The following is a 14,027-nucleotide window of genomic DNA, read 5'->3' on the forward strand; positions in this document are numbered from 1 at the left end:
AAACTGAATTGGGCTGTAGTGTCTATTTTAGCATTTTGCACCAGTGCCTCTGTCCCAGCCATTATTTTATCAATGTTACTGGCTAACATAGATATGTGATGGTAATGATTAGCCCATGATCACATAGCCTAAAGTATAAAGTGTGCAACTTCTGTCCACATTTATAAATTCAACGATAAAATAATAAGTGGAATTCTTAATCTATTAATCTGGAATAAGGTACTATTAGGGAAGCAGGTGGTGCTGTGGTGTAAACCACTGAGCCTTGGGCTTGCTGATCAGAAGGTCAGCGGTTTGTTCGGTCCCAGCTCCTGCCCACCTAGCAGTTCGAAAACACGTCAAAGTGCAAGTAGATAAATAGGTACTACTCCGGTGGGAAGGTAAACATCGTTTCCATGCGCTGCTCTGGTTTCGTGCGCTGTTCTGGTTTTGCCAGAAGCGGCTTAGTCATGTTGGCCACATGACCTGGAAAAACTGTCTGCGGACAAATGTCGGCTCCCTCGGCCAGTAAAGTGAGATGAGCACCACAACCCCAGAGTCGTTTGTGACTGGACTTAACTGTTGGGGTCCTTTACCTTTACTTTTTAAGGTTCTATTAATCAGTAATTAAGGAGGCATTGTTTAAAGCAGGAGTGCAGAAAACTGTGACCCTCCAGAGGTTGTTAGATTGCAACTCCCACTAGCTGCAGCCAGCATGGCCAAGACAGAGGGATGATGGGAGCTCAACAACATCTTGAAGACTGCAGGTTTCCCCATCCCTGCTCTAAGCATATATTTAAACATTAATTTATTTTTGTGGGGAAATGTAGAAAATGCAATCCCATCCCCATATATATTTGGATATTTATATCCAGAAATTACAGCTAAAGCATAGCTCACCCTTACATGGATATAAATCCCACTAAGCTTAATTGGACAGGATTTGCCTGGAGCTTGCTCTGGGATATGCAGGATAGAGAAGTACAAGGGCTTGAACTTGGGCTGCATCCCTTCCACTCATAGTGCTTCAAAGGTTCAGGGGTTGTGGACTGGCATAGACAACAGACAAGAGTTTCCTCAGTAATTTTTGAGCAGCCTGCTAATTGACACCCACCATTGTAAACAAGCACTGTGTTGTCATATACTCAGAGGTAAAGTGTGCATACACAGAGTTTATATTTGAAAAAAAGAGGCAATTTGGAATGGAAGCTTTTTAGAAGGAGAATCAATGTCTTCCCAAAAAAGAAAAGAAAAGCAGCAAATTTGAGTCATCATCCCTTTATCATGACTCTTGCCTTGCTCCCAAAATAAACCAGACTAGTGAAGGCTGCCTACTTCTGACATATTACATGCACTGGTTTTGTTGAAAAGCAAAACCAGAAGCCCATAACAAAATATAAAGGGAAAACGGTGTAAGGAATTAAATGCCAATCCCTTTTGCCCACCCACAGAGGTCAGAATTAAGGTTATGCTGTGGATTTATAAGGAAACTCATATTGCAGCTGTCTGGACTATACCTGCTTTGAAGATAAATCAGCAGGGTAAATTTCTACTGCTGCCAGTTCTTTAACCTTCTTAAGTACAAGTGTTCAATTCTGGTCCTGTGCAAAAAAAAAGGTCTCAAATTCTGTGCAGCCATATCTTTCAGAAAGTTGATGCCCTTAAGCTCCCAAGGAAGCTTTTAAGGTTCATGTCTCTCCTACCCTCCCTGAATGATCTGAAAATAATGATAAATTGGAAATAGTAGCAATTCTTAATAACTGTGTGTAATACACACACACACACACACGAGAGAGAGAGAGAGAGAGAGAGAGAGAGAGAGAGAGAGAGAGAGAGAAGTAGATCAAAATTATGTGTATAGGCTGGAATCAGAGGAGCCCTGCTAATGGGACCTTCATTCCCCTTTTTAAACAAACAAATTACTGATCTTGCCTGTTTTCTGAAGATGCCTTCAATTTTACAAGGCACCCATCTGCTAGTCCAATTGCTTTAGTTGTGCATGTACTGGCCCCTCTGCTGTTTCCATTGTGGTGAGGGCATGGAGGTTGCACAATAGTTCTTGCTAAATCATCTTAAGTTTAGCTAGGACTCCTAACTAGATGACTCCTATCTATGCAGAGCCGTTCCTTGTGGCGAGCCACTCAGAGGCTGCTAAACAAATGCATAAGGGGCATTATTGACTTCCCTGGCTCCAGAACATAGCTCCAGAAACACCCATCTAGTTTCTTCTGGACTCACCTAGCATGACTTAGCTATCAATGCTTTCAGATCACCGGCTCCCATAACTTTAAGTGTTTGCACCTTCTTCTCCTCACTTGATCAGCTGCCAGGATCCTACAACAGAGCCCAAACTGAAGGACTCTTTCCATCAGCATTCCATGTAGTACAGGAACAATAAAGTCTACAGAGAAGAGGAAACCATTCATCTTAAAGCAGGTTCTTATGTTACTTGAGTGTCAATGGCACTCTGGAATCTTGGGTAACATTGATATGAGGAGGTACTGCACTATAGTCTCCTGGCATGTGGCCTGAGGCATCTTCTGTTGCTCTGTGAGAGGGAGCAGCACTACAGCATTTCACCTGCCATTGGGTTAACCAATTTATAAGAACCAATTTATGGAATCCCAAGGGAGAACACTTGCATTTTTTAAAAATGATTATAATGTTTATGCACAATTCTGGTTTCCTTTGAAACCAATTGCCCTAGATGGACCTTATGCTTTGTTGCTTCATATTACATTATCAAATGAATAATGCTTGTTTTGTGTTGTTTTTGTACTGTGTGCTTTTAATTACAAATTAATTCAGCTCCATTTACAAGTGAACATAGTATCAGACATAATATGCAACAAAGGCATTTCAAACCATGGGCAATTAAATCCATTCAGTCTTTGTCCATATAAATAAATTGTGTAGCTTCTGTATATGAGGTTTTTCTTCTTTTGTATGAATTCCAGCAGATAACATACAGGGACAAAACGTGATCCCTTTGGTCCTTTAAGTGGGATTTGTGCCTTACTTCATTGTTTTGCAAGAGTACAAAGGCTGCACCAAGGCCACTGAGATTTTTGCTTCATGATTCTGTCTCCTGCTGTGCATGTTGTTTGGCTGAGATTGCTGGAGAAGGGCAAATACTCTAAATGACAATCATTTTAGGAAGACCTTGTCCCTCCCAACTGGTCTCTTCTTGGGACAGACGTGTTTGCATATGCCATGTGTCATTAACAAAAATATGTGGCTTTGTTTTCATTTTAGTATCTCAATTAAGAAGAAGAAAAGGGGGGGGGGGACTTCTGGGCTTAGAATGGATTGCATGTGATGTTGCTAATGTTTCCTGGAAATGGAAAGCCATGATAACAGCTGCTGTCCTGGCTCCTTTTCAAGATTTTTGTTTAAACAGCAGCCATTTACAAATAGTTAAAAACTATTTCTAGTGCACTCACATTGTTACCAAAAACACCATAAGGCATTGCTATTATTTACCAAGAATTCTTTGCAATTCCTTACCAAGTTGCTAGTCCCCCCTCCCCCACCCCGCTTATAAGTCTGGTTAAAGAAAGAGTGACCTCACAGTTGGGGGTAGCTCAGTGGTACAGTGTGTGGCTTGCCTGCAGAATATCATGGGTTCAGTCCCTGACATCTCCAATTAAAAGGATCAAGTAATGGGAAAGACCTCAGAGGGCCTCTGTCAGTTGATCTAGGCAATACTGGGTAGACGGTATAAAGCAGTTTCATGGACCATTTTGGCAAACTTCTTTTTTCCTGCTGTCTCTCCCTCCTAGAAGAGTCGATTCCATACATGTTCCACACTCCATAAATACCCTAAGGGCAAGGGCATTGTATATGGATTTCCTTCCTCCCACTCCTCCTGAATTTTGCCCTTGCAGCTTTTTGGTTTTATCCTATTGAATGTAATGGAGCAAATTCCTCCATTACATTAATGGGGGTTAAGAACCTGAGAATGACAACTCTTCTCTTGCTCCAATTTTAAAGTGAATCAAAGAATTTGGGGGGTCATAAAGCTCATGTCCTTTGAGTTGGGCTTTAATGAGCCCCTTCAGTTATTTCCTGGGCTCAGGAGAACTTCACTGGCATCTCTAAAAGGTATGCACAGTTCAGAGACTGCGGATAAAGACTTCCAACTCTCACAGTAAAAACAATTTTAAAAGCACTTCTCCACACACAACAAAGTGTGATGATGTCTGTTAGCTTAGGTGACTTTGAAAAAGAATGAGAAAAAGTATGCCTAAGCAAAGTTAATTATTGTATATTTACAGTATATATTTAATGTATCTGTACCAACACATACAACCTATTTCTTGAACCCCTAGTGTCCTGGGCTGACTCAAGAATTTCATATAAATTGTTTGAATGGAGGTTGCATGTGCAGAAATGTATCTGTCTCCTTTAGATGATAAATACATGACATACTGTGCATTTAGGGCTGACCTTTGCACTCTGTATCACTGATTCTTTGACCAGTTTAAACTGATCAGCATGAACAATAGATCGGTTTAAACAATGCTGATCATGTCTTCAATCTTAGTTTTCCTAGTTTCTACAGAGAAAAGACAAGTTTGATAAGGGAAGAATTGCCTTCTGACATTATGAGTCGGTTTTGTATTTGTATTTTCAGCATCTAAATGGGAAGATCACCGATTTCCCTGGCAGGGTGGAGATTTTGGCAAAGTTCTTTTTAAGTCTATAGTACAGGAAAGATTCAAGTTTTGGATTTTATTGGTTATTGAATTGCGTTGGAAATATGCAGACTGTGCTAAATGTAAACTAAATGTAAGGGACTGGAGTTGGGAATAGCTCTCCATAAAATGGCAGTGTTAGCTTGTATCATTGACCAGTCTTGCCTTTTCAGAAATTTCAGACCATATACCTTTATATCATATACCTTTTCAGAAATTAGGTATATGAACAACTAAACATACTTGATATAAGTAGAAGGTACTTCTCTCCCTAAACTTTAATTGAAATCCTGATCTTGTATCATGATATCACTTTTGGAAAAAAAGAGAGAGAAACTTTGAGGAAGGCGCTGTAGAGCTTGGAGTATAATTTCCAGGCATTTTGGAGCTTGAGTGAATGTGGAAAGCCCTTAACACAACACATTAAACTGAAAGGTTTTTTGTTCATTGAATATATTTATGCAGCACGCTAATTTGAGTGGAAGCTTGAAAACTGTAGCACAAGGCTTCCCACACATCCACAAAAACATTACTTGTTCAGCTGCTATTAAATTTTGGGAAGTACAGTAGGATGCAGGGAACTTCATTTCTGTAAACTTGCTTAAGGTAAGAGCTCCTTACCTTAGGAGCCAAGCCACAGACAGCAACAGTACTCATGGCCAGTAGGTAGTTGAGGAGAGAATCTAGCTGGCATAAGCTGTGAAGCATCTGATGATAGCAGTTATCTTTGCACGAAAGATTGCTTTGATTTGTCCTGATTTGATGCATGAAGTTGAGGAATTGATCTTTCTCTGTGCTTTGTGTGCATCTCTGTTTGTTTTAATTACATGTTTCATGACTTGCCTTGAACAGAATTGTTCAGTTTTGATAATAATGACCACGATCAATACAGCCTCTGAGGAGCAAGACCAATACAGAACACATTTTTGTGCCTTCTCCATTGAAATGGTTGAATGGCCTTTGACAAAAGGATTTAAGCTGGAACTCTAGCACCTGCTTCAAAGGATCTTCAGTAGTCTCTTTGAATCTCTTTCTTTTCAAAAAGACCCCGGGCAGATTTGAACTATTAAAATCTTGGGAAGTTACTTTTTCTACCTTTCTGGCTACACAGCCATTCCAGTTTCAATTTATGTCTTCCATGAAGTATAAGACCTTGAGGAAAGGTCTTTTCAAGGGCAAGTATATATCATTGATTTGAATAGAGGTGTTTGAACACATACAAAAGATTAAAACATCTTGAATAGAGACGGCTGCCTCTGCTTAGAAGCGGAAGCTAATAAGCCACAGAAAAGTCTGTAGTACATTTTATAACCATCAAGAACTTCCATAGATATGAATAGATCTCATTTACTCCTGTGGATTGTTTCCTCCAACTCAGCCAAGTGCCATGCATGCATCTCTTCTACTATGGTCTGAAGAAAGACCGGGGAGATGTGTGTAATGCAAGATCCATCGAGTCTCTAGCAATAGACATGACTCTGCCCCAGAAGAAGAAGAAAAGAGGTGGTCACTTTCCTCTTGGGATAGGAACATCCCTAAGATGGAGGAACTTTTCATCCAGGGGCTATGTGAAACAAAAACTCCTCTCTCCCCCCCCCCAACCTATTATTGGGGATGGCAAAGGGAAGACTGACATGCTTGGTAGCTGTTCAGTGCTTCTTCTCATTGCCCAAAAAGGAGAATGTAGGAGCAGGGTTTGTGGCACTGAGAGCAAGGTAGTATTTGCATAGGAACCATAGAAAAAAGAGGAGGATTTGGTAACCATAGCCTTCATACTGTCATGTATGTTTATTGGATTGTAGTTGGATAGTGATGGAACTGGTGGGCTGAGCCTTTATAGCCCTTCCAGACTTTTCAGATACATTCCATTTCTGATCTCTACAATAATAGGTGATCTTTATTACAAAAATCAAGGTTTTGTTGTATTTATGAACACTTAAAAATAATAATATTTATTCTTAGAAAAATGCCGAGACAAAAATCTGAAAATTTTGAAGCAATTTAAAATCCTCCTCCATTATTAGCCTGACAGGTAATGGGTCCTCCTTCTACATCAGGCAATATCACAAGCATTTGACCTGGTTTACATAAGAACAGTCTGCTGGATCAGGTCAATGACCAATCTAGCCTAGCATCCTGTTCTCACAGTGGCCAACCAGATGCCCATGGGAAGCCAGCAAGTAGTTGTTGACATCCATCTGTCTCGAGAGACAATGGAGTGTGCCTCCAGCAGTGAAGTCAAACCTCTGCATTGCAGCACCAAAGTGACCTCCCTGGGGCTCAAATCGGGGCAGTGTGAATGGAGGTCCTGGGTTGCCCAGACAACAAGACCCACTTCTTGGCCTCACTTTTGTGGTCCAAAGGAAAGCAGAGAAATATGTTTGGCACCAGCTTGCCTGCAGAAGTTGCCAGAAGAAGGCATAGGGACTGAGCACAGCAGCACTCTCTCCATTTTTAATTCCCCATATTTAACAGCAGAGGTAGAACATAGCCATCCTCCATTAATTTGTCTAATCCTTTTTTAAAAGTCAGCCAAGTTGGTGGCTATCACTACCTCTTGAGGAAGCAGATTCCATAGTTTACTTATGTGTTATGTGAAGAAGTACTGCTTTTTGTGTGTGTGTCCTGAAACTTTTGTTTGTTTTGTTTCTGTTCACACTATCTTACATTTCTTCAAAGGATTTGAGTGCTCATACCTGGGGTTTATCCCATTATTTTCCCACAACAGCCCTTTGATATATGATAGGCCACGACACAATGACTGGCCTAAGGACCTTAGGGAGCTTTCATGGCCCAAAGATAGAATTGCCTAAAATAAATAAATATATTAAAAAATCACCCAGTGAACTTCATGGCTGTGTGGGTCTCCTGGCCTGCATCCAGATCTCTAACCACTGCATCATACTGGCCTTCCACAATCACAACGGAAGAATTGCCTCACCTCTGGTACCATCATCTGAAAGAGCTCTTAAGGGATATAAAAACGCAAACTCACCTTTTAATATAATAAGTACCTTTATGTGGATAATAACAGACAGAAGCCTGATGCCCTAATCTGGGAATTACTTGTAATTCTAGCTCCTGCCATTTCTAATTCCAGTTCTCTAGATCAGCAGTTCTGCCCAGCATTGAGCAAAATCTTTTCCTATGCACAGTAATAATAACACTGCTGCTTCCTAGGACAATAGCCCTTTGCTGCATGCTGCGTCTGCAAGACATTTCACTTGGGGAGTGTGGCATGACAGATGTGCTCTCTGAAATTTCCTTCATGTTGATTAATTCTCTGCCACTAAGGGAAGCTTCAATAAACAGCTTGAATCCAATCCAGGTTCTGGCATCTTACGTACAGCTTTTTCTGTGGTTGCCCACATGTTCGCTATACAATAAATAACACGAAAATAACATTACGCTAGAGAAGGGCAGGCTGAGACTGCTGCGCACCAGTGGCGAGGGTTCTCCCACCCCTCCATGTACTCATTCTAATTATTATTATGACTAGATACTTAGCCTTAGGTGTGCTGAGGAAATCAGTATGACTCATCTGTCTAATGCTGGCAAATGCAGGGGTGGATGTTGTCCTGATGGGTAATCATCCCCATCTTTGCCTGAAAGATTTGCTAATTCCTGTAGCTGTGTAGGGCAACTATTGTGGAGCATAGCGGGAGTCTTCTTTGCTGAAATAGCCTTTCAGTAGCGTCACTTATAAACTGTGTCATGAAATTAGAAGGAACAATGGCTGTCTTGAGGATATGAGCTCTGCATGTGGCATGCATTGTCAGTAATGATAGTCTGTGCATCACTTTGTGCCATCCTTTATAGCTCATTCTCTTATGCCTGACCCTTTTGGAGTATTTTTTTACTCGGTCCTCCGAGCCGTCATCTCTTGTAGAATTATTTTGCTAGCCTGGCATCCTTACTGATTTTTGTCTGCATCAGATCAAGCTATCACCATGTCTCACCATCAGCACAGTTGCAAAGTATGTTTATCTTACCCAGAGCTAACCCAAATCTCTAGCTTTGTGTCTTTGCTATTTTAGAGTGGTAAATGTTTTGAAAGAGCAAACAGAATCATTTTTTAAGGCAGACACATGTTTAAGGGTGAATGCAGTGGTCAAGCCTAAGGGCCAGTGAGAACCATGGATGACAGGAAGGTCAAAATTAGCCAGCGGCACCAGACTGACCCTTCAGTGGCACCTGATTTCACTGTTGTGGGACTGCCCTAATGTGGAACTCTTTGTCCTTCCTTCCTCTGTTCCACAGCTCCAGTGGTGCAGAGATCCAGTGCCTAACATGAGCTTGAGTTTTGTGGCACCTGAGAGGGTTCCATGTTCAACTTTTTTTTTTAAAAAAGAACTAATACTGTGAAGGAAACAGAGAATATACCAGTATTTTACTGCTTTCCTTTCAAGAATTAAGACCAGCAATTATCCTTGTGAAAGTTCACATAATAAATGATAGTTGCCAGAGTTTCTCTTCAAGGAAGGGTGACATTTAAACCATCCCGGACTCTGCGATCATCATCAGATGCCAGGGGTGCCAACTTGAATAAAATATGGGGGGGGGCAGGTACCTCCACCCTACATAATCAGTCACAAGATGCAGTGCACACACCAATTGAATGGCAATGCCCATCAACTTTGGGGGAATATCATCATAATTCTACATTGCACTGGTGATCCCATTTAGGTATGAAGATGCAACTCATGACTTGCACTGGCACAGATAAAGCCAAGGAATGGATTGGAAAATCACTAATAAGGTGTTGACATAAATTGTTTGTGAAAGATAGCCCATATAAATGCTTATTTCAAATGGCATCTGGTCATGCTCTCACTATCATGAATTTGTCACATTAGACCTGGGAGTTGCATATAATCTATATGTTATGTTTACACCTTTTAACTGTGAGCTGTTTATCTTCCGGACTGGTGTTCTAGTTCATTCCTTTTGCCTGTGCTCACTGACCCAGTTTTGATATAACATTGTTGTGTTTTCTTAATGTGAAAATGTTCAAGTCCTCCTTGTGTTCTCTCATGAGGTTTATAAGAACCTATTTCATGGACATTGGAATGGATAATTCCATGAGATTTCCTCCACATGTAATTTATTGTAATGTCAGAAAGTGTTGGATGGGTTTGGAGTGCTGAAAAGCAGTAACATCCAGGGAATCAGAGGTTGCTGACATCATGCTTGGGACATGTGTTTGGGAGGGAACAAAGCAACCATTGGTCTAGGCCTCCAATAAAGTGCATTGAAATAACCATTGTTGATGTAATATAGCAAAATCTCACCCTATGTGTCATTGTGGCTCAGCTCCTTGCAGAGAAGCATGTGTTTTATTTTGGGCATGTAACTCAAGAGACCCACTTCAGAATCAACCTACTAATCAGCTGCCGCTGGAGTGAAGAACTGTTAAAATGCTGCTTTGCTCCTAGCATTCTACTTGGGATGAGTCTAAGTGCAAGCAAAGGAAGAAAGTAATAAATTGAGAAGATCCTGTGCTCAAATAGACATGAAATCTCCTGCTTAATTTCTGAGTACAGTAAGAGAGTTCATTAGCCTGATTCTCACTCCTGACCTAGGGCAATTTCACACCATACATTTAAAGCACATTCAATGCACATTTAAAGCACATGACTTCCCCCCAAAATCACAGTAGCTGTAGTTTCTAAGGGTGATTGGAATCTATAGGGGAAAACCACAATTCCAAGGATTCTTTTAGGGGAAGTCCTATGCTTTAAATGTGCAAAGCAGCATCTGAACAGTCCCTGAAGTGAAGCCTCATAGATCAGATCTAATGGGCTAATGTTTCAAGAGACACGACTGAAAGAAAACTGTCCTTGCACCCTCACTGCTCCTTGGCTCCGAAGAGAATGTCAAGCAAGGAGAAGATTATTTGGCTTCCTACAAGATTCTTCTGGCTTCTCTGACACTGTCAACAGAATGGATAAATAGTGTTAGGAGGGACGTTGAGTTTTATGGTGAGGACACCTGTCTGCTATTAACAAAAGTGAGCCCAACCAATGTCACATGAGCCATCAAATAACCTTCAGGCAATCACTGTTTTCAGTCACTATATATCCATGCTGGGTTAGAGCCAGAGATATACGGGACTAAAAAACTCTGTCTTATTGCCAAACCTCTAAATCATCCAGTACTTACTGCCAAATTATCTTTGGTATGATTCTGAATATATTCATGCTGAAGGGGGTTGTAGGATGTTCCCTTATATGGCCATGATATATTAACCTTTTACTCCAGAGTAGTCACATTATTTTCCATTGAGATTACACTGAAGTAAGGGCTTGGAAAATAATTTGGAAGCAATTCCAGTGAAGTCAGTGAGGCCTACTTCTAAATAAATATGTTTAGAATCAGAGCGCAAGTCTCATCAAAGTCCTGGGCGAAGGATTATGTATCCAAGTTTTACATTTGTTCCATATTTGCACAGGCATCTAGACTTTCTTTCTTGCAAGAACGGATATACTATCTCACTTCAGATATGTGTTACCAGTTACTTCCCAAGCTGCCTCGCAGCAGAGTAAATGGAAAAGACTGTTATTCCATATAAGGACTCAAATAATTTGCCCTATTGGTGCTGACTTAATTTAACACATTTTTTCCCAGAACCCCAACATTGCTTGTGTTGTGTGGTTTTCTTCAAAATGACTGTTCTGCAACAAACCACAGCTCCCTTTCTTCCAGTCTCAATAAGCAAATGGATCTTGTGTTTGGCAGGGACCGGTCCCTTGGAATAATCTGTAATGTGTTCAGCCCTTTGCCCTTTTCTCAGAAGCGTCAAGTTAGAATGCAGCTTCAGAAAGAGAGGCAAAGACTGCCTGGTGAGCTATCCAGAACTGTGTGGGATCGGGCCTTCAAGTCCTCTTCAGGCTGGTAGGAAATAGGTAGACCCAGCACAAGCCCCTTAGTTAATAAGGCAGCCTCCTGATTGGCCAAACTGGACATTAAAACCAAGTACCTGACCTTTTGTGATTACCTAGATGAGAGAGTAGTACACCCATTCTCTCTTGGCTCCTGAGCTTGGCCTACCTCAGCTCATCATCCTAACAGGGACTTCGCAGAGTAGGGGTAGCCCACACTGTGCCCTCCAGATTTGTTGAACTACAGTTCCTATAATCCTTGACCATTGGCCAGGCTGGCTGGACTGATTGTAACTGGAGTCCAGCAACATCAGGAAAGTGGAACATTGGCTTCCCCTGTCATAGGCATAGACACGTAGGACCACACCAGCTGCAGTGTCCCCCAAAGATAGAAACCAGCAGTGGACAGATGAAATAACTGGGGAAATAAGAATAGGCTCAGGTTCTTTTTGTAAATAGATCCCTAAGATTTCATGATTCTGCCCTTACGTTATTGCTGCAGCAAAAATCTACAGCCTTAGGGCACATAGAGATGGCTCTAATTTCCAATGGCACATGTGCTATGCCAGTGCATCTGCAGTCTACTGTACAGAGAGAAGCTACTTTGGCAGAACATGGTCTCCTGCTGGTACGTATGGCTGATAAGGTGAAGTCTGCATGGAAGGCTTTCTGACAAGTTTGTGTGCAGCAGAACCAGGGTGTTATTGTTGTTGTTGTTGGGCACCTCCTATATTTTCAGATGAAGATGAATTTACCATTAGTTTGCACTGCTTGTAATTATTTTCTAGAGCAAAGGTTGCGCTGTGATATCTCCACGAGACCATCTAGCCTAATATATTCTTTCTTTTTTTAATCAATCAGTTAATTCGGGAGATGGCATTGACTACAGTCAGCAGAAGCGTGAAAATATTGGAGACTTGATTCAAGAGACACTGGAAGCCTTTGAGCGCTATGGTGGTGAAGATGCCTACATAAACATTAAATACATGGTTCCAACTTACCAATCATGCTTGTTAAACTAACAAACAGAAGGAGTGAGGCTATTTACATTCTCCAGCTCTGTCAAATGTTCTGTTCCTCATTCTTTCCCTGCATCTACTAAAACAGCAGCTTCTGGACCTTTAGACTGTGTGGTACTATTGTGAACCAGTCTTTCCAATACATAAATAGTGCCTGTTTCTTTGATTACAATAGTGTACTGTGCTTATTTGTCCTGTGAATTGCTTCTTTATCACAAAAGCGGAGTGGAGCAGGAGCCAGAGTCGAACCTTCAGTTGTATGGACAATAAAACTATAATTTTCGTACGCATTTTGGCAATTGCTCTTCTGTGTCCTCTTGCCCTGGGGGCGATGTCAGAGACTGTAACGAGGAGAGTTTATGCTGACTGCTTAATAGGAGAAGCAGCGGTTCAGCAGTGACTCTCTAGCAGCTGGTCAGAATAATGGTCTCTGACTCACAATAAAACTTTTGAGCATATATACCAATTACAGGAGGGATTTTTGTGTAGCCCATTAGAAAGCGCCTTCATAAACTTAATTAATGATTTGTGCGCACGTGCCGCCGAAGCTTCCAGATGTTTGTATTTTTCAGCACAGAATATAGGCTCCTACTTCTACAGTATTTAATTAAAACAAGAAAACATAGCAAGGTGGGGGCCTTAAAACAAAATGTGATAGTAGTGAAATATTGCACCATTATTTGTCTAAAAGGGCAGTTGGCGTTTTCAAGAGGTTTCTGTCTCTGCGACCGGCTATTTGTAGTGCTTGCTCCCCAGAGGATCCCTCTCACTGCCACTGATTTGGTTTGGTTTGTACCCATAATGTGCTCACAATCGTTTTCTCCTATAGCCTTGCCTAGGATAGAGCCTGTGGACTAGAACATTCCCCCAAGCAATTTTGTGTGGCACCTGGCAGCCACGTCAAAATTTTTAAAGACAGTGGAGTAAAAAAACGCCTGCACTTTCATACATCCAAAAAGCGTAAGTTTACCATGTCTGATCCTGCCCCATCCACATTCTGTGGTGGCTCTGACCATGCTTGCTGGGGCTGATGGTCAAGCAACATCGAGAGCCACAGGGTTCTCCCCTCCCCCCCCACCTTAAAGGATTATACACTAGCTAGGTAATGTAAAGGCAGACTGGCTGAAATGCTGCTAATCTTGGCAATGCCTATGTAACTGTGACAGGCAGGGTTTTCCTAAGCAATTACAGCATAACTCAGGTGCTTTACAAAGTACAAAGGCAAGGCTCAGGTACTTAACACATTAAAACCCCTTTTCATAATGCTTCTTTCACATGCATTGCTTAGCTGTTCTTCTGCTATGAAAACAAGAAAATTGATTAAAAGAATACAGGAGTCCCCACCCCCCACTTTCTTTCTCACAAGGAATGCTGACCCTTGCATCTACAAATTCTCAGCCCTAATATTACATAGTGACACAGTTTATAGAAGATAATACGGCTAGAACCAT

At 41.3% G+C, this 14,027-nt stretch overlaps 1 protein-coding gene across 2 annotated transcripts in view; it reads left to right on the plus strand.

The window, feature by feature from the left end:
• The window catches only part of PACRG (parkin coregulated), a 234,919-nt gene extending 222,171 nt beyond the window's left edge, over positions 1–12,748 (plus strand). For both annotated transcript variants that reach the window (XM_083496651.1, XM_083496650.1), the window contains one exon: positions 12,419–12,748. In XM_083496651.1, the coding sequence (XP_083352777.1) occupies positions 12,419–12,579 (161 nt within the window). In that variant the 3' untranslated portion in view covers positions 12,580–12,748. The remainder of the gene's footprint in view (positions 1–12,418) is intronic.
• The last annotated feature ends 1,279 nt before the right edge of the window (positions 12,749–14,027 follow it).

Source organism: Podarcis liolepis, assembly GCF_965112155.1.
Source record: "Podarcis liolepis genome assembly, chromosome: 3".
NCBI classification, from domain to species: Eukaryota; Metazoa; Chordata; class Lepidosauria; order Squamata; family Lacertidae; genus Podarcis; species Podarcis liolepis.